Below are 20,836 nucleotides of genomic sequence, written 5' to 3' on the forward strand. Positions count from 1 at the left end.
CCTATGCTGGGCTAATGAAGACGGGCATACGCCATACAGTGTGCTATGAGGGAAATTTTGCCCGGGCAGCGGCACTATCGCCTACTCTTATATCGAATTCCAACCGCCAAGGGATCTTTTACGTGCATTCCAATGTATACATGGGACCTCGGTTTTTCGTCTCATCCGAAGGACTAGACAGCTGTCCTTGTTAGGCCCTCCGTCCTGCATCGCTGACAAGGGGGAACCACGCCGGAAAATCTGGATGAACTTTCTCGGCCAATGCAGGGATCGAACACCCGACCTCCAGGCTAGCGAGCCAGCGTCTTACCCACTTAGCCACGTGCCCCCCCCCCCCCGAAAAAAAAAATAGGTTTGTGGATCTTAAAATATGCATTACGGATTGAAAGATCTTGGATTGGTTTGATTTTGGTGCGCATCTGACCATAGGTTTCTGAAAATATTTTGAGCCATACATGTTATGGTTTTAACGGATTTTTTTCGAATATGATTATGCTCCCTTAGTCGAAAACCCGATCGATTTTCAGCGTTCTCCGACCTCCCTTTGCCGAAAACCTTGTAATAGATTGTTTTCATTTTCGATGTGAAGCATTGGGATAATGAGACAATTACCCTGTTCTCCGTGCATCAGCGTTCTGTGACCTACCGTTCCAGAGTTATCCCCCTTTCCCTAAAATCTTGTAAACGTAGAGGCTACAGTTTTAACGGATGTTTTCCAATTCAATGTCAGGCATTGCATTGAGACGATGAGAGGACGGGTGGTTTTCACTGTTATCCGTCCATTCCTTGCAAAAATGTCAACCGCCAGTTCCTGTTAGGAACGGTCTCTGATCAAGCACTTTCCGATGGCCATTCCTATCCGTCCTCATATAGCTGCAATATGAAAATACCGCTCTTCCCAACACATTGTTCTTGGGATATTTTGGAATCCTTACCTTCTATTTTACATCGTGATTCTTTATTTTTCGCCAAAAGGAATCATTTCTCGTCACATTTGACACAAATTTATATTTCAACACTATTTTCAAGTATAATTTTGCGATTAAAAAAACATCTTCGACCTCGTAATGACTGACCAGTTCAAATGTATTTTGTGTATGTTTTTTAAGGTAGGGAGGAGCGGCATTTTCATATTTCATAAAGGAAATCGGCACCCGCGTGTTTAAATCAGTATCAACAATAGGCCTAACTAGCTTCAACGTTTCGGGTAGCTTTATCTGTAATTGGGTTACAGACGGCGGCGCTTGTCTTCTGCGAGAGTGGAGAAGCAGAGCTCACCGTGTAGGGACCCCCAAGAAAATTTTGGAAAATTTGACGGCCGAAAAACGCGTTTTCCTGGTATTCCAACCTCTGAATACAGCAACTTCAAAGTGGTCTAATATAGCCTAATTAAGATGGCCGACTCGAATTCCAATCAACCAATCAATTGTTTACACTCCACGGAGACGGGACCGTCGAGAGAAAATTTTGAAAATTTAACTGCTGCAAACGCGTTTTCCTGCTATTCCAGTCTGTGAATACAGCAACTTCAATGTGGTCCAATATAGCCTACCTTTGGTGGCTGACCTGAATCCCCAACAACCAATCAATTGTCTCCTCGGGGTATGGGGGCCTCGCCCTGCCTAAGAGAATTTTGAAAATTTAAATACCGCAAATGCGTTTTTATGCTTCTCTAACACGCGAGTTAAGCAACTCTAAAGTTCTATAATGGTTCTGTAACCATTGTAACCGAAATCCCACTCTATGCCGACTTGAATTCCAACCATCTAATCACACTGTTGCAGCTGCATTCACAAATAATAATCGATGCCCAAAAAATGTTGCACAAAGTATAGAGTGGCTCCAGACAAAATGTTTTAATCCACAGTCAATTTAGTACAAATTCGTGGTATTCAATAAAAAGAGAAGTAAAATTAGTGTTTTATTAGATTTCGGGCACTTTATTTTGCCAACTAGACGAAATATTTTTTATTTCACTTTCCCCGTCTGCCCAAAAAGTCAGATTGCCCGAAACTGGGGGCGGGCAGCTGCCCCTAGTTCGTACGCCTATGAATCCCTACACCACAATGAATGTCAACAAAATACTGAGCATCCCGGTTGAACATAGATCGTATATAGGTGTTCGCCGATCGTTATCTCAACGGAAAGCAGTTTTATTTATGTTGACATAAAGTTCATGTCATATATGATTGTTATGAACCTTAGGGGCAGTGGCTACAACACTGAGCAACCTGAGAAAATTTTGAAAAATTGAGTCAATATCCTAACATTTGAGGTCATTGCCGAGAGCAAATTCTTGTGAACGAGAGAACCAGAAATGGCAGCCAATACGATCCACACACCAGTGGTACTACTAACTGGGCAGTTCATTATAACCATGAATATGATAGTGCTGAGACAGTAAAAGACCACAGGAGTGGAAGAAGGATGCCATAATGGAATCGAGCGGAGTAGGCGCGAACAAATTTCAGATAGCGACGTATAATATGTAATTGTTTGGGACTCGGCCTGAAAATTTTAGTCAATGTCATGGCAAATGGGAACAATTCTCGTGAACGAGAGGTTAAGAAATGGGACAGAATCTTGAGGCCTCCATGTCAATTCTGCCTGTTTTGTGAGAGTTGAAATAACATTTCTACAGGCTGTCACCCCACGACCCACTCACGAGTGGTGCTACTAACTGGGCGATTCATTGTGACGCGACGGTGAATATTATGATAGTGTGAGATAGTGTAAGACAGAGGAATGGTGACACAATGGAATTGAGCGCTTTAGGAGCGAAAAAATTTCAGATACGTATGTAACTGAGCTTTGAATTTTTTGGGACAGGGCCTGAGGGAACTTTGTCTCACGGGGTCGCTTACTCGCTCATCTCCCCCCCCCCCCCCCGGGCCAGTAAAATCCGCACCTGGTCTGATATGAGACTGTCTCACGAGAGTGCTTACTTGGTCTCATGATAAGAGGATACTATCTTTTTCTTAAGGCAAAGCTACTGTGTAAGCGTATTCCATGCTTCGTGTACCTATCTTATTTATTGTGATATCTCTTATATATAATCATATTTTTTCATTTTATTTATTTGTGTTATATGCTTGATAACGACTTGTGAAATCTTGTTGAAACATCGCAGTGAAATAAACCATAGTAATTGTTATCCATAAATAGTGTGTTATTCGATTATGTTCCAATTACTAAATGCCATTTAAAGAATATACAAAATAGGCACATGACTATGTAAGTTAAATGTACAGGACCCCTTATAATGGATGTTTTTGAAATGGGTCTCCTTTCTACTATCACTAATCATTGGAACATAAACTTATCATTAAACAAACGAATGGTATTAAACAGTTTATTTTTAATACATATTATCATATATACTTATCACAATTATATATGTAATGTGTAAGCATTGTACATGTAAAATATAATATATAATTTATTTTGATTAGTTTACACAAAACATTGCATTGATCAAAGTTCATCAAAATCGATTCAAATATAATAATTTACAATTTCATTCAGTCTCGCATTCAAATATCAAAGAAGTAACTATGAAAATTGAAAAATATGTAATAATAATAAGAGTGTATGTAATTTTTTTTTTATTCCATGTTTCTGGCATGTAATAAAATAAACATCATTGCACATAGTTTTCAGAAAAGTAAATATTATTAGTAACTATAAAACTATGTAAATAGAAATATATAATTCACCCAGAATATAAATATAATTATACGTCAGTAAACACTACCCTATGGTTAACTAAACCTTTATCAAAATTCAATTTAAATCTAAATTAACTGTAAAACCAGCTAGTTAATATTGTTTCACAATTATCATATAATCAAATATTTATAAATATTGGATACAGATGCCACAAGGATTATCAACCCTCAAAGTCATTAACTTTTAAATTCTTTTAGAAGCACTATCCCAAGTCAATAATTCTATAATGAGGCTGTGGTTAGATTCATAGTGTGATAATTCAAACAATACAATCTGTGGATTTTTTTAGGATGAATTGATTGATAATGTAGAATACACCATGTTTATATGATTTTAGTTCTGGTATTATAAATATTTGTTGAAGTTTAATCATGTAGAACTATATTGATTAACATAGAACCACTAAAACATGACACTAACACACTAGTTCTATTGTTAAATACTGAAACACTTTTAGTTAAAAAAGGGAATACAATAAGAAATTTATTAATCCAATTACCTTCAATTAACAATCATACAGTGTGTCCCCGATTACCATTATTGTCTTTTTCCAATTAGTTTGTCCAATGTTGTCTTCTCCACAAGGGACGTAGCTCGGAATTCCACATGACACAAAATGACATCGGTATACACTCACTGTGGAATCTAGTGACCCGGATCCCATTACTACATGTAGTGATGGCATCACTGAATTAAACTCATTAACAACAAATTAAAGATGCGTATCAATTTTACATGAGTTTTGACAGAAATAATATCTCATATTACAACTACACACATTTCTCATTTAAAGATACAGATCACCAAGCTATTGTGTCATGTGAGAGTAAAGTTTAGTCAAATGTGCAATACCATTAGTCATCCTGAGCTGTCCCCATGAAGAATTTTGTCGACACATTTCATTTTAAAGTGACATTATTCCATTATTTCTGGCGTAAAACCTTGACTTAATTGATAGTATTGTATTTCTCAAGCCTTTCTAAGTACCATCATACTAATAAAGCCAGCATGTAATTCTAATGCAGATATCTGATAATGATCTCATAATTAGTTCATCTGGTTTTAATAAGGGAGAAGGGTCTGTGAATGATTTTATTCTCAAATGATTGTTTCTAAACTGAAAACGAACGTCCTGCCCTACATACATTACATGCAGCTCATTACCGATTTTTCATTTCAAAATGGTGATCGATGAAGAGCATCACTAATTATATTCTGTCAACATGTTGTTTGTTAAGAACAATCACATCTTTAATAAGTCTGACAAGAATACTCTGAACTACATCAAATGTAAAAGGAAGCATCACAAATACACCATATACCGGTAAGTCTGTCTGGTTTGAAGAACCTAACACAATTCATATCAAAAGTTGACCAAGTTTCAGGAAACACCCACATGTTTTGAGAAAAAATACCCCCAAAACACCTCAAAAAAGAATGTAATAAATGACCAAATACATTTGCAATTATTTTGTGGAATGTTTTCGGGATTAAGGTATAGAATTTGTTTATTGCAGATTGAGATTATTTGACATATTGCAGTTGTGTTAAAAGAAATGTATTAAATATGACGTAAGACACCATAGCTGAATGTATCAGTAATATTTTTCTTTTTAGTTTGTCTTTGATACCCTTATGCATGATATAACCCTCATAAAGATTACTGACTAATTCATTTCTAAAGTGTCATACTTCAAGGATCATAATCAACAAAAAATAAGTCAAGATCTTGAAATCATTAACACTAACAGCAACAAAATAAAACTTTTGAGTGAAAAATCACATTGACAAGACCACATACATTTTTAGACCAAGTAATATACAAATTTGACTTTGAAATATACAATAATTATTCTTATGAATTTATAACCACTATAATTATTATACATTATATATTAATATGTAAAATTATTACAACATATAGCTTATAAATTCATACATCTATTAAAACGGAGAAAAGTATATTAAACGTTAAACAATATTAAATTGATATTAAACAATTTTGAAGATATTAACAATCAAGGAACAATAATTAACAATAAAAGGAAATTGACAATCTTTGATTATCAACAATGTTTGATATTGAAAGAACACCAACAGTTATGTGGTAAATTTCATTTGGTCATACTCCTATCCTTTAGAGGAACCACTTTCAACATGAAAATAAAAGTAACAAATTTTGATAAATAACATATTATTATTATTATTATTTAAAATAACCCTAGGCTCCTTGAAAACCAATCAACCACCGGTAGTTAAAGTCTCTATATCTCAGCTATGCACATGTCTGTAACATATTTTTATTATGAACTTATCTGAACAGTCCTGATTTAACTACGGTGTATGTTGAAATTTAAAATTTCTTTTTATCGCTAACAGCTAAAGCCTCTTTAAGTGACAAACTGTGCAGATTTGAGCTTTAAAAAATGTTGTTTGATTAAAATAAAAGCAAGTCTTCTCTTATTTTAAACCAGATACCAAGTTAAGGTTGATTTGAGAGGTAAAAAAAAAAGCCCTTAAATATCTAAACAGGTTTCAGTGACATAAATTGATGCATAATTCTGAATGTTGATAGGGTTCCTCCTTGTGAACAGACAAAAGAATCCAGAAAGTTTAAAACTCTGACCTTTGGATGACAGGGGCAATAATTCTGTAGTTCTGAAAATCAATAGGATTCCTCATTATGACTACCTGGTTCCTGAACAATTACAACATGTTAAAAATCATCATAATAAATCTAAAACATATTGACCTGTAGAGCATTTACAAAGTCTTCTAGGGCAATAACTGTACAATATTTGATGTGTGTGTCTGAATTTTGATAGGGTTCACAATTTAAAATCTGTCACTGGCAAATGGGCCTTGTCCAGTGCTTTTGGGTATTCAAGGAGGATGGGGTGGGGGCATATTCCTACAAAAATTCACCTTAGTCCACTTGGGTCCATGCCATGCTAATGTGCCTTTTCTGAATTGGTAACCATTGTACATATTCCTGAATCAGAAGTTCTTTTAGTTTACAATATATCATGTGGTTATAGTTACTTCCCACACATCAGTACACTATAGGTAAATTACATTTTTATTAAAGAAGATGGTCATAATGGGGATGATTTTATTAAATTTGTGTATTTTGAGTGTCAAAATTAACCTTACTGTTTTCAATTGTCCACATTTGCTAGATCTAGTTTTGCCAGCCACGTCACAATCCCAATATTTAATTTAGAAAGTTTTAAAAGTTGTTATCATCTATTGTTAGAATGTAGAAATAGATGGATCTTCTCCTTTAACTAAAATCCTACCTATTAGACTGGAGGTACTGTGTGGGGGGCAAATGGGCAAAAACCAGACCCAACTTTTCTATAGTAAAATTTTGCGTAGAATATGTTGCAGAGTGCTAAATTCACCTTTGTTCTTTGTGACCCCAGAGGTCAAAAGGTCAAATTTTCCGTTTTTGCACTAGGACGATTTAAAGCAATAAATGTCACAAAGAACAAAAGTGAATTTAGCAAGTTTACATTTTTATTGAAAGAGTGATTAGTTTTGATCATTTTCAGCATGTTTTCATGATACAAGAATGGCTGCGTATTCACTTTCAGTGTAAATGACCGTTGACCCCCAATATTTCAAATACACCCCAATGGCGGACTGATTACCACTCGGCATCGTATTCTACGCAAAAAAATACTGTACAAATACAAAAGTTGGGTCTGGTTTTGTGCCCATTTGTATTTATTACTTAAAATTTAAATGATTTTCAATACATTCCCAATAATTGATTTATAGAAGGGTACTAGTCAAATGTTATAAATACTTGTACAAGAAATTATGACCACCGTCTCCCCCTTACCAAAACAATAAACAGAGAAGAGGTTTAATGGGCCTTTTAGTTCTTAAATTAACAACTGCTTATGTGCAGAACACTACTATTTAGTGCAAAATTCATATTATTCATGTAAATACACCCAATTAACTTTCTGGAATCTTCTATAAAATCTAACAACATGTTCTTGTAAGAATCAATGTAATGCCCCAATACAAGCAAAATCTGGTTTAAAATAAACCTCATTATACTAACAGATGACTGAACCTTATATTGTAATGTATTGTTTAAATGACCCGAAGCAATAGTTGTAATCTTACTGTATCTAACACAAAAATAGTAGTTAATACTAGAAAAATATGTTTGAGAAGATCTAATACAAGTTGATAACATAAAGTTATGTGGGTAAAATAGCGGAAATATCTAACACAGCCTGTAGATATAATCAATATCAGTTATTGTAACCTAACCCCCAGTTTTAACTGTGTACAAACTGTAATTTAACATAGCTTATTTCCTTAATAAATAAAGGTTACTGAAACCTGCTATTACTGACCATATTAAATACTATAGTTCCTGTAAAATTATCGCTTTCCCTGCACATGATAGGAGAAAAGCCTGGTCATCATCTGATGCTGGTTCCATCCTCATCAGAGTTGGAACAGGTCTGATGCGATGATCGGATGTAGAATGTACAATTGTAATGGAAGGAGGTAATGGTTCGTTTAATAAATATGATGATACAGAATAGTGAACTTGATCAAATGTAGGTGGCACTGTTATTGATCTTATATCACGTTCTAGGGTGTCCGAACCCTGGTTAGAATCGGTCTCATGAGAATCTGTAGGTGAACTTCTTCCTCCGTCATCCCATGCTTTATAAACCTCAGCTTGAAAGACAGTTTGTGAACTTGTTAAAGTATTTGCACACACAGTGGGCATTGATTTACTTTTATTCTTTGATTGACCTGAATCTATTTCATCCTCCATAGCTATCGTTGGTTTTCTCAGATTTGAATTAGGGCAAGTATACTGGCCACTAGCATGCCGTGTCCGACCACACAGTACACAAGGTCTATTTTCAATATCTGAAAATCGTTCAGTGAGCGGTATCATTTCGTAACTTTTTGATATGTTAATTTGATTTGTTGACATTTGTGTTGTAAGATGGCTACTAAGTGATGATGGTAATGAGTTTTGTCGACTATAAGGAAGAGGGTTGTAAGTTATATCATGGTTATCATTTGATCGATGAGGTAAAGTATGTACTTCTATCAAAGCATTAATTTGTGAACTGATCTGTGGTTTTATCGAGTCCGTTGTACTGTAATGTTTAAGTAATGGTTGTTCCAATGAATTATTTCTATGATGTCTGGATTTTGATTTATTTGAACTAGGCGGTGGCATTTGTTCTAGGCGATCATCTACCCAGTTTGGGTTCTTTTGAAAAAATTCTTTGGCTTGTTCCATCGCAATAAAGAGTTCTGTGCCCACCTCACTTTTTTGGTAGTTTTTGTCTGTAACTGGGTAAGATTCATCAGTTTTCGATGAGGCATCATCGAGTCCATGAATATGTTGGTATAATTTGTTAATATCTTTCATCAAACAAAATTTGGTGGCAGTTTCAAGTTGTGGTGGAATATCACTTGGTGTAGAATAATCCATGAGCACCGTTACAAATTTTGACAAAGACTGGTCCTTACGACGTTCAACTCGCATTTTTTCACCCACATAATCAACTGCCACGGCAAAATAATCAGGAAGAGTTCTATCATTTGAAACTTTAAATCTCGTTCGTTTTTTAGAACAGCGCAGACGAGCCCCAACACTACATAAAACCATAATAATATCAGCTTCCTGCAGACGTTCTACCAACCACGTATCTAGACCACGACTGTGAATTATTTGTTCTTCAAATAAATCAAAAAAGACATTGCAATCACAACTTTCTATCAAGAAACCAGCCAATGATTGCGCCACCTTCTCGTGTACAGGTAAGTCATCCGAGTACAGTAACAACACACTAACCAATTGTTTCTGGTTTAAATCTGAAAAATAAAACTTAGAAACATTAATATCTTAAAAAATTGGTAGCCAGGTAACAAAACATAGCCCACAGCAGGTAAGTTGTCCAGGCAGTCAACAAGGGTTGTCGCATATTTTTTATTTTGTCAGTAATGAAAACATTTACAACACACCAAAATCTGATTACAAGTAACTACCCATTAAGTAATTATTAGAAATGATTAAAATTTGTTTTGATTGTTTGTCTCATGACCTTAAACACTGTGTATAAATTCATATTAACTTTAGCCTATAGCGCGTCCACAAGTGATCAAGGGCCATAACTCTATTAGTAATTATTGGAAATTGTTGAAAAGCAATAGGCTTCTTTCAATCATGACCATGTATAAATCTAGAGGATACAGGTTTGCTCCCGGTGTTGGCCCAGAAAGTTCATCAGGATTTTCCAGCGTGGTTTCCTCTTGTCAGTGGTGCGGGACGGAGGGCCTGACAAGGACAGCTGTCTAGTCATTCGGACGGGACTAAAATCCAAGGTCCAATAATGTACTCATTGACAGCACATAAAAGGTCCCTTGACAGTTGGCAAAATTTCCCTCATAGCACACTGTATGGCATATGCCCGTCTTCATTAGCCCAGTCGGAGGGAGCAGTAGGACGTTAAAACCCATTTCATTTCATTTCTGTTCATAAATTTTAAGTCTATCGGATATCAACTATTGCCTCTAGAGCGTCCATAAGATTTTTCAAAGTGATCAAGGACCATAACTCTAGCAGTAATTATTGGAAATTGTTTAAAATCAATAAGCTTCTTCCTCTCATGACCGTTAACACTGTGTATAAATTTAAAGTCCATGTGACTAGAGCATCCACAAGCGGGATTGACGAAATAAATGCCCAAATTCTGGAAAAAAAATGTCACTGTTTATTAAAATGATTTTAAATGTTCTAACTTTTATGCCAAATTTTAATCCATTAGTCAAATTAAAGAAATTACGATTCCCGTAAAGATAATACACATAATGATTGATGTCAAAATGTAGCAAAACAGCACAAACAATCTACTCAAATTTTAGGTTTACTGTATGAAACGAGTGAGGAATAACTGTCCTTATTTTAATATGCATTTAATTTTAATATGTATCTAAGTCACTTTAACTTCAATAAGTAAACCAATCTACTTATTATTTTTAAGTGAATATTAATTGAATTAATTAAAGGTCATATGGCTCTATTTTTTTTGGAACCTTAAAATAGATGAAAATGGGTCTAATGTGAGGCTACATATTACATTAAATATTTTTCTAAAAATTGAATGTTTTAAAAAAATTATTGTAATTTCTAATTAATTATGTTCGTCAGTGAAATATGGAAACAGTAGTGGTTTGAGTCTGCTTAGTCCATTGAACATGGAAATTTTACCATTATTCTTTCATTTGTGAATCAGCCATTTATTATTACTACCTTATTGTCTTCAGGGCATGTTCATTACAAATGGTGCTCGAAACCATTATGTCCATAGAGTACACGATGTCGTGTAGTGATCTCAAGATGTTCATTGTGTCTTAAATATTGGATATTAGGACCCCATATTTTTTATGGTAAGATAAGAACATCAATATTGATTTAAATGGAGCAATATTGAATTCTAATTTGTGTTTTTAATCTTGAATTAGAGGTTTAGCTCCTTTAATTAAACTCTCTTCAAAACAGAAGTCTGATGAATATTAACTTAAAGTCTTTCATCGTCATTTGAGGGATTTGTAATCCCTTGCAAACCATAATATTGTAGTAGTTGAATTTTTAAAAGGCATATTAGTCCAGAATTGTTTGAATTCTGTTTAGTATTTACAGAGAAATGCTTAATTGAAAACTTGTCAACTTCTACATACGATATAAACAGGATATGTTTTGACAAGTCTCTTTTTTTATTCAATTTATCTACAGTTGATATTTTCATTTCTTTAAACATACATTATGCAAGAGCTAAATCTGATTATTGCAAGTCTTTATTTAGGCTTCAGATGTCATAGAAATTATAAATTAGATCTTTATTTACACAACAAGCACAAAATCAACTCTGTAGACCCACGGATGGCTTGGATTCGGCTTGGATTTAAACAGGATTTCGCTGATTGATTAAATTTTTAAATGACGTCGTAAGCGGAGATTAACCGTTACGTTGACGTCATACTCCCGGAAATAATTTTAGATCGAGGTTAAATGATAGATTGTACGAAGTGAGGCCGCTGTTGAGCGAGGCCGCATGTCAGTCAATTTGATTGAAAGTTCCATATACATGTATACGGCTTTGATATTATGTTTAGTTGTGGTTAAAATGAGAGTTTGGATGTCGGTATTAAAGGCTACGCTCTTTTGTCACTTGCGTTTACAGAAAAATTATAGAAATTGATAAACATCGCAGCTAACATCACCCCAGTTGAATTGCAGCTCCATTGGATCACTGTTCGGGAGTTACGCAGGCCTACCAGTTACAGTACAAGAGTACACGCAGGCTAACAAGAACTCGGCTATAATTATGCCTCATTGATTTGGTCCATTCCTTTCAAACTTTTGCTTCTTATCTATATATTAAAAGTCTTATTTTTAATTTGTAGTAAAAATAAATGTGATACGAATTGAATTGCAACCCCGTCTCAAACCACAGCCATAGAAAACGTTACTTGATAATCTATTAATCGAGATTATGTAGGTGGGGTTAACGCCTGTCAATCAAACGATCATCCATTCTCAGAGACGGTGAAGAGAGAGTTTACTTCCATTTCTAGTCAAAAATTACAATAGTGATAAATTTGTTCAAAATAAAGTAATTTGACTGAATTTTCAATATATTCTTCTTTCATCATCTATTTTTGAACTGTTATAGCAAGAATGACCAACTCTCTATTAAAATCTCCCATAATGTATCTTTAATTAAGTGTCAAATAATCAAATTGAGTATATTTTTCTTCAAAATTGATCTGTATCCAATACTGTGATTGGTGCAATTAAGTGTCATTAACAAACTGTATATTTAGACCCCTTACTTTGCATATGAAAGTTGTAAAACTACATGATATGGGTCTAGATTATTATATAGGTTGATTATGTTAACTTCAAGATTACTCTAATATCAACTTCATTGCTAGGAAGCTGTATAAGTGTAAAAACCTATTTGTCTTCTTACTTCTACTGTTAATATTCTATTTTATACCCGGCATTCGTATGCTTGGAAATCAATATCCTTAAACAACTTCTCAACACATATTGGATTATTTATATCTTAGATTTTAAAAAAGAAAGAAGCCTAGACTAATCAACGTTTTTAATACCGAAAGTAAATATATATCCCCTTGATTGTTTCATGCGATTCTCTTGAAATTAATTACAAAAAATCAATGTCCTCCTTTTTTGGGCATTAAAGCATCCATTGAATAGTGTATATCAGTTTAAACAACACAAAGAGTACAAATAATAAAAATTGCCTGACATCAAGATAACTGAAAACAATCTGCAACACGAGCGAGTCTTTACGTCATCTTAAACCAACCTATCATTTATAGGTCACAAGAACCTATGATGAAACCTTCGAAGGTAGATATCAATATTTGGACATTTTTTTGGTAAAGATTGGAATGTTTTAAATTCTAGCATACAATGACATTTAGGCCATTTTATTATTAAAAGTAGAACAGTCAGAATTAGAGAAACTAAATGCACAGCTATTACTTTAGCTAAAGTTGGACCATATCCAAATATAAATACACAGGCTTCGAAATTAGCGGACACAAAGACGCAAAAAGCGTGCTAAAATATGAAAATAGCGTGTTAGATTTGAACTAAAACGCAAAGTTTTGCGTCTACGATAATCTAGTTTTAAGCAGATTTTAAAACTTGAATTTTACTATAGCTTAATTTTGTGAAAAGGTTGAAAATGTTTACGATAAAATTTTACGTAAGACCCAATTTTGCGTATAGACTTACTTTCCTTTAAAGGCTCAATACCACTCTTGTTGTAACTGAATATGTCCCAATCTTTATTCTGGTCAACAAATTGTACTATTTTACAGTATTCAAATTAATTGATGATACAAATTTCATCTTAACACACCTAATTTAAAAAATTGGAAAAATTCAACTAAATGATTTGGAAAGTCTGACGTAAAGCTTTTCAAATGTGACTTGGATTTAAAAATATTTTTGAACCCTCTGGACAAGTAACATAGGATTTAATGGATAATTTACACAACAGGTAGGACACTAACACATCTAGTACTTAGAATAAGGCTATTTTTTTATTTTCTGGAACTGTCAAGCCAGCAAGAGTGTTATTGTCCCTTTAACAAACTCCGAGTCTCAACGAAGAGACCAGATATAATTGGCCACGTGTAACTTAACCAATGAAATAACAATACGTCACCTTCCTGACAAATAATATATGCAAAACTGAAAGCATGTGATATTATTGACCAATCATGTTATCCCTAACTGTGTTGACCCTAAGATGGCGAACGGGCCATTTCACACAGTTTACGCAGCCGTTACTAAAATACTACTTGGTCTAAACGATGATTACCACATTTTGTAAACGCAAAAACCAATAGAAAATACACATTTGTGAATAAGTGGTGGTTAAGTGGTGGTTAAATGGACAAAAGTCCAAACGATCAAATTCTTTTCCAATACTTCCATTTGGCACCAGGCAAAAAAATGTTGTATTAATTTTAGATTTACAACTAGAATTACTGAAAGTTTTTGCTTGTTACACTTTGTTTTTGCTTCTAATTTTAAAAATAACAAGCAAAAAATTGCTTCTGGTATTGGAAATAAGATTCGAACCCTGAAATACAGCCAAACTTACATAAGAAATATAGGTGTACCTTTCAGATAAATACTGAATGTAACATAATTAACTAGTTTAAACAGTATTTATTTCAAAGATATAGTTATATTCCTAGAAATAGTTCAATTCTAAAATATTAATAGTTAACCTACTTAGTTAATAACAAAGAATCATTAAAACCACACTGTGGCAAATTTTCAATAGTCATTACTCATTAACCTTATTTAAATTTAACAAAAACAAGCCAACAGTGAGTCTCGACCAATCAGATTAAAGTCCCTACTTCGCCTAAGCAGAAAATGCTCAGCATCGAATTTTGTTAAGGTATTGATGTAATGAAACAATACATGAAGTTTCACCACTATCACTCAATTAGAATCAAAGTTGTCCAGCTTCAAAGTCTCGACAAATCAAATTGCTCATCGCTCTGCTTACCCGGAGCAAAAAATGTTCATTATCGAACTTAGCCAAGCTATTGCTATTGATGTAATGAAACTATACACCAAGGTTCATCACTCTCACTTAATTGTCCAATACTTCCGGTGTTTCAATTGTTTTCATTTATAGTTTAAGGACTGGATTAGACCTTCGACTTCATATTCCTGAGGTTTCAGAAAAATCGTTGGAGCCGTTTTAAAAAAATAAGAACCCTACGATTTGACCAAAATGCGAAAAAAAGTAAAAAATCAAAGTTAACATTTAAGATATTTTTTTTATATCGTTGGAATTGGATCGACGCCAGCTATCTAAAAATGTAATCATAATTTAAAAATTCCAAAAAATAAAAATTTTACTCAAATTTTGAAAATTTTCCAATTTTACCAAAATTTTGAAAATTTTCACCAAAAAAATAAAAGCGACAAAGTTTCTAAATTCGGCGGTTTTGAACTGCTATCTGCCCAGATATGTCACCAGCTATCCAAAAATGTAAATATCGGTTGAGAATTCCCAGAGTTATGACCAGTTTTCGTTTTTCGTATTTAATGTCACTTCCGGTATGCGCACAGATTTCAAAATGGCTTTAAGCAGAAGCTGCACACCACTTTTCCAACAGAAAATCAAATTTCAAACCTCTATCTCTTATAGTTGTTGAGATCTAGCTTCCCAAAATAAAAAAAAAATAATATTAATCTTAGTAATAACGGTGAAAGCCTAATAAATGTAGTCTGTAGAGTGGTCACAAGAAATTATTTACGACGGATGGACGTACAGACATACGGACGGGGGCGACAACAATATATGAACACATTTCCATGCGGGCGTATAAAAACGTGATTTGCTTTCAATCAGGGACCATAATCCATGAAGTTACGGTCCGATACATGCCAATATCGAAAGGAACCAAGATCTTTTGGAGATAAACCTATATTTTCGTCAAAATCGGATAAAAATTGTGACTCGTAGAGTGTCCACAAACAAATTGTGGACGGACGGACAGTGTATAACCATAGAAAGTAATCTCTGTTAGGTTTGTATTTGTCATCTATTCTAGAATATTGTGTTGTTAAGCTTTATGGAAATTAAGATTCTACAATAACAAGTTGAATTTTAGTTCTTTGGGAACACCTATCAAAATTCATTTTCTATTTCTAAGAGAACTGAAATATAATCTAAAACAAGATGACTAGTCATCACCATCCTGCGCCCTTTCATTTGTTTGGAAGGCATGAGGAACCAGCAGTTGCCAGGCAAGATACGTCCACATTTTGCAAGAGATGGATAGAAATGAAATGGGGTTTAACGTCCTACTGTTCTGCTCCTATACTGGGCTAATGAAGACGGGCATACGCCATACAGTGTGCTATGTGGGAAATTTTGCCCGGGCAGCGGCACTATCGCCTTCTCTTGCATCGAATTCCAACCGCCAAGGGATCTTTTACGTGCATTCCAATGTATACATGGGACCTCGGTTTTTCGTATCATCCAAAGGGCTAGACAGCTGTCCTTGTCAGGCCCTCCGTCCTGCATCGGAACCACGCCGGAAAATCTGGATGAACTTTCTCGGCCAATGCAGGGATCGAACACCCGACCTCTAAGCTAGCGAGCCAGCATCTTACCCACGTGATCCCCCAAGAGATGGATAGAGAACAAGCCTAAAAAAACAAATGATTTTTCGTACAATCCGGGGCCATAATCCAGGAAGTTATGGTCTGAAATGCATGAATATCAAAAGGGACTGAGATATTTGGGATATAAAGATATATTTTAAGTTTCATCACATTTCCATGAGGACGTATAAAAAAGCACATATCGTATTTCTATCCAGTTTGTTGAAACACAATACATAACATGACAGTCCTTCACTTTGATCTGGAGTCTTCCGACAGCTGATTAAATGTATTAAAATATGGTGAAAATATTGCTCATTTGCTGTGTAGTCAAAGAAATGATAAAAATAATCCATGTGCGTGGCGATTACCCAATGTTTACATTGTAGCTATTTTGAATAACCTCGTTTATCACACAAAAAGTGTCTGTAATATTCTGTTATGGACTAGTTAATTGAGCGCAATACATTTGCTCGTTTGCTGTGTAGTCAAAGAAATGATAAAAAGAATCCATGCGCGTGGCAATTACCCAATGTTTACATTGTAGCTATTTTGAATAACTTCGCTTATCACACAAAAAGTATCTTTGTAATATTTTGTTATGCACTAGTTAATTGAGTGCAATACATTTCGTGCGTTATGAGGTAATGTAGCCGCGATTGTCACCGGACACCTTTTAGGTAACAAATTTTGAGCTCTTTTTAATCCCAATTGATACTGTTATGTAGTAATGTATTGGTTGCTGGTCGGATTGTTAACCGGTCATAATTTGGGACAGAAATCTGAGGTGAGTACGACAGTGTTTGATTGGAATTAGGTCTAATCAAACGAAACACTGCAAGGTATATTAGACCGGAGGCTAATTTGGGACAGAAATCTGAGGTGAGTACGACAGTGTTTGATTGGAATTAGGTCTAATCAAACGAAACACTGCAAGGTATATTAGACCGGAGGCTCAGCGCGGAGGGGTGTCCATCAAATGGGCACAAAACCAGACCAAACTTTTCTAGAGTAAAATTTTGCGTAGAATACGATGCCGAGTGGTAATCAGTCCGCTGTTGGGGCGTTTTCGAGATATTCGGGGTCAAAGGTCAAATGAGTTCATTTGCACTGAAAGTGAATGCGCAGTCATTCTTGTATTATGAAAAGAAGCTGAAAATGATCGAAAGTAATCACACTTTCTATAAAAATGTAAACTTGCTAAATTCACCTTTAGTCTTAGTGACCCTGGGGGTCAAAAGGTGAAATTTACCGTTTTTGCACAAGGAAGATTTAAAGCAATAAAATGTCAACGTAAAATATAAAAATTAAAGCGAAACCGGTTCTAATTAATAATAGGAACATTTCAGATTTATCTTTAGGTGGTCTTAGCACCTATCTTTTACTTTGGAGCGTCGAAAATGATCTTGCATAACAGAACAAACACACTTTGAAACCTGTTTCAAAAATATGTAAAAACTGTCAAATCGAAATCACTCCGATTTATTTTCACATCGATTGTTATACATTGTGATACTAGTTATCTGAAAAACAATTGAATAGTTTCAGTGTTGGACTCCAGCCACGTGGATTTCCGAGAATCCCAGTCTAGGAAAACCGACGTTAATCTGTGACGGGAAAACACGCATCTGGTGACGAGATTAAAAGTTTGCAAACTTTTTATGAGTTTTTATGAATTTCGCCGGAACATGGACGCAAATAAAACCGACGAATGCATTGTACATAGTAGTTCACAGGATATATATGTCGTATTGGTAAATGTTAGCGGGGAAAATTTTGGCAGGCTTTGTGATGCGGCCTGCAGGCTGGAGTATGTAATTGTTTTTTTCAGACAACTAGTATCATTATGTATAGCATTCGTTGTAAAACTAATTCGGAGAGATTTTGATTTAACAGTTTTTACGTATTTTTGAAACAGGCTCCGAAGCGTTTTGGTTCTGTTATGCAAGATCATTTTCAACATTCCAAAGTAAAAGTTTGGTGCTAAGACCACCTAAAGATAAATTTTAAATGTTCCTATTAATAATTAGAACAGGTTTCGCTTTAGTTTTTATATTTTACGCCGACATTTATTACTTTAAATCTTCCTAGTGCTAAAACGGAAAATGTGACCTTTTGACCTCTGGGATTACAAAGAACAAAGATTATTAATAATTAGAACAGGTTTCGCTTTAGTTTTTATATTTTACGCCGACATTTATTACTTTAAATCTTCCTAGTGCTAAAACGGAAAATGTGACCTTTTGACCTCTGGGGTCACAAAGAACAAAGATGAATTTAGCAAGTTTACATTTTTATTGAAAGTGTGATTACTTTCGATCATTTTCAGCTTATTTTAATGATACAAGAATCGCCGCACATTCACTTTCAGTGCAAATGAACCCATTTGACCTTTGACCCCGAATATCTTGAAAACGCCCCAACGGCGGACTGATTACCACTCGGCTTCGTATTCTATGCAAATATTACTCTAGAAAAGTTGGGTCTGGTTTTGTGCCCATTTGATGGACACCCCCCCCACCCCCCGCGCTGAGCCTCCAGACTATACGCTAAAGTAAAACTACCCAAATCCCAAAGAACTGAAAATAATTTTTTTTTTACCTAAGTTCAACTTACCTAAGTAAGAGCAATAGATATGACTGTGCACTCTATGCCTATGCACATAAATGTCTGTATAAACTGGCTTTGATAGTGTTTATCATTATGTGGAACTACATGTATAATGTTCTCACCTAGACACCAACTAATTATAAGTAAATGATTTACGAAATTAGTTGATCACAATATTGAAAAGCTTTTAGTACCACCAAGGGTGACAAATGTCAAGTCATATCATGTCAGGAATGGAAATCAATTCCAAATCTTTCCGTCTAACACTATTAACTCCCAAAACTCATTTTTCCCTTCAGTGGACAGAGATTGAAATTGCTTTACCAAACGAAATAAAAGCCAACCAATGTAATATCTTTGAAAACCGAATGCTGTAAAAATCATATTCAATTCCAACTGTGTATAAATTTTTGTGGAGAAAGAAGATTTTTAGATTCAATAGGAAAACTTTCATTTCTAAGAATGAAAAAGAAAAGTTAATCTGATGGAAATATTTCCTTTTTCTAATTTAACACATATTAAAGCAGGAGTATTAGAGTTATAGTCCCTGGTGGAATGGTGGTCAAATTAACATTTAAGATGTGTGTGTGTGTGTGTAATATAACCTTTGAATCCAGTCTTTATATAAAGAGACACTTCTAGTAACAAGTATATTAACACACTTGTTTAAACTAAATGAGCTATTCACATTGTGATATACAAGATAGTTCACTGACAAAATCTCTAATGAATCAATAACCAGTATAGTTCATGATTTTATAAACATGTCAAAGCCTTTTGATAAACCGTAAACCATACAGTTTAGGTGGCTTTGATTAAAAATATTGATTTTTCTGCGTTGTCAGTTAAGGAAGTGTCTGGTGTCTCTCCTTCCATCTTTTCCTCAGACAATTTATGTAGGTGTGTGTATCCAAGTGTTACAAGTTTATTGATGTGTTTAAATGTATATCCATGTTCTATAAATCTATGTGATTAGCCATTCGTTTAATTTTAACCCCAAAATATGAACGCCATCAAAGTGTTTACTTTCAAAGGCAGACTATGTCTCTCATTTTATTAGCTTTGTTAAGCTTTTAAATCATCCAGATATAATGAATGATAATAAAACTAGTCTGTAGACTCTATATTTCTCTAGTTTTCATTTCATTTTATTTATCACATCATTTCTACATTTATAACGTCCACCGCCTACTGAGAAATAAAGGTCTACATCACAAAAAATATGAAGAAACACAAACTAGCATATTTTAAAATATTGACTACAGTATGGCCAAAAATAGATCCAATGATGTACTCTTGGATAAATTCTCCACTTCAAAATATAAATTCATTCTAAAAATGTCAACACAATGATGTGAAAAGTGAATTAAACACATCCCATTTGTTGTTCTGTTCCTCTTCAAACTAACATCATCAAAAAATAGTGGTGATGTTAAAATTTGAACCAAGTGTTATATAACTACAACTATAAATAACTTAATAGAACATTATCTCTCTTATATTTTATAACCCATTTCTATAAAGTATCCCTTATATCACATTTCTTCCCCTTTCAGAGAGCTGTCTATCATTGTTTCATTTCCAAATAAGTTATTTTTTGTCCCGACCAAACCTAAAATAGGGAAGATAAACTTTGATCCAATCATTTTAAAGAAAATGTCTAAGATTGGCAATGACAGTGCGATGGTTTTTTTTCCTATTGATGATACCAAGCTTCAACTCTCCTCTCTATGAAGTTGCCTATTTAAGGTGATTTGAAGTCAG

At 34.4% G+C, this 20,836-nt stretch overlaps 1 protein-coding gene across 1 annotated transcript in view; it reads right to left on the minus strand.

Moving 5' to 3' along the window:
- Window positions 1-3,338: 3,338 nt before the first annotated feature.
- LOC126828520 (uncharacterized) overlaps window positions 3,339-20,836 on the minus strand; it is a 36,927-nt gene continuing 19,429 nt past the window's right edge. Inside the window, exon 5 of the mRNA XM_050558317.1 lies at window positions 3,339-9,597. Coding sequence (XP_050414274.1) covers window positions 8,117-9,597 — 1,481 coding nt within the window. The 3' untranslated portion in view covers window positions 3,339-8,116. The remainder of the gene's footprint in view (window positions 9,598-20,836) is intronic.

The sequence above is a fragment of the Patella vulgata genome, chromosome 7 (assembly GCF_932274485.2).
Source record: "Patella vulgata chromosome 7, xgPatVulg1.2, whole genome shotgun sequence".
NCBI lineage: Eukaryota > Metazoa > Mollusca > Gastropoda > Patellidae > Patella > Patella vulgata.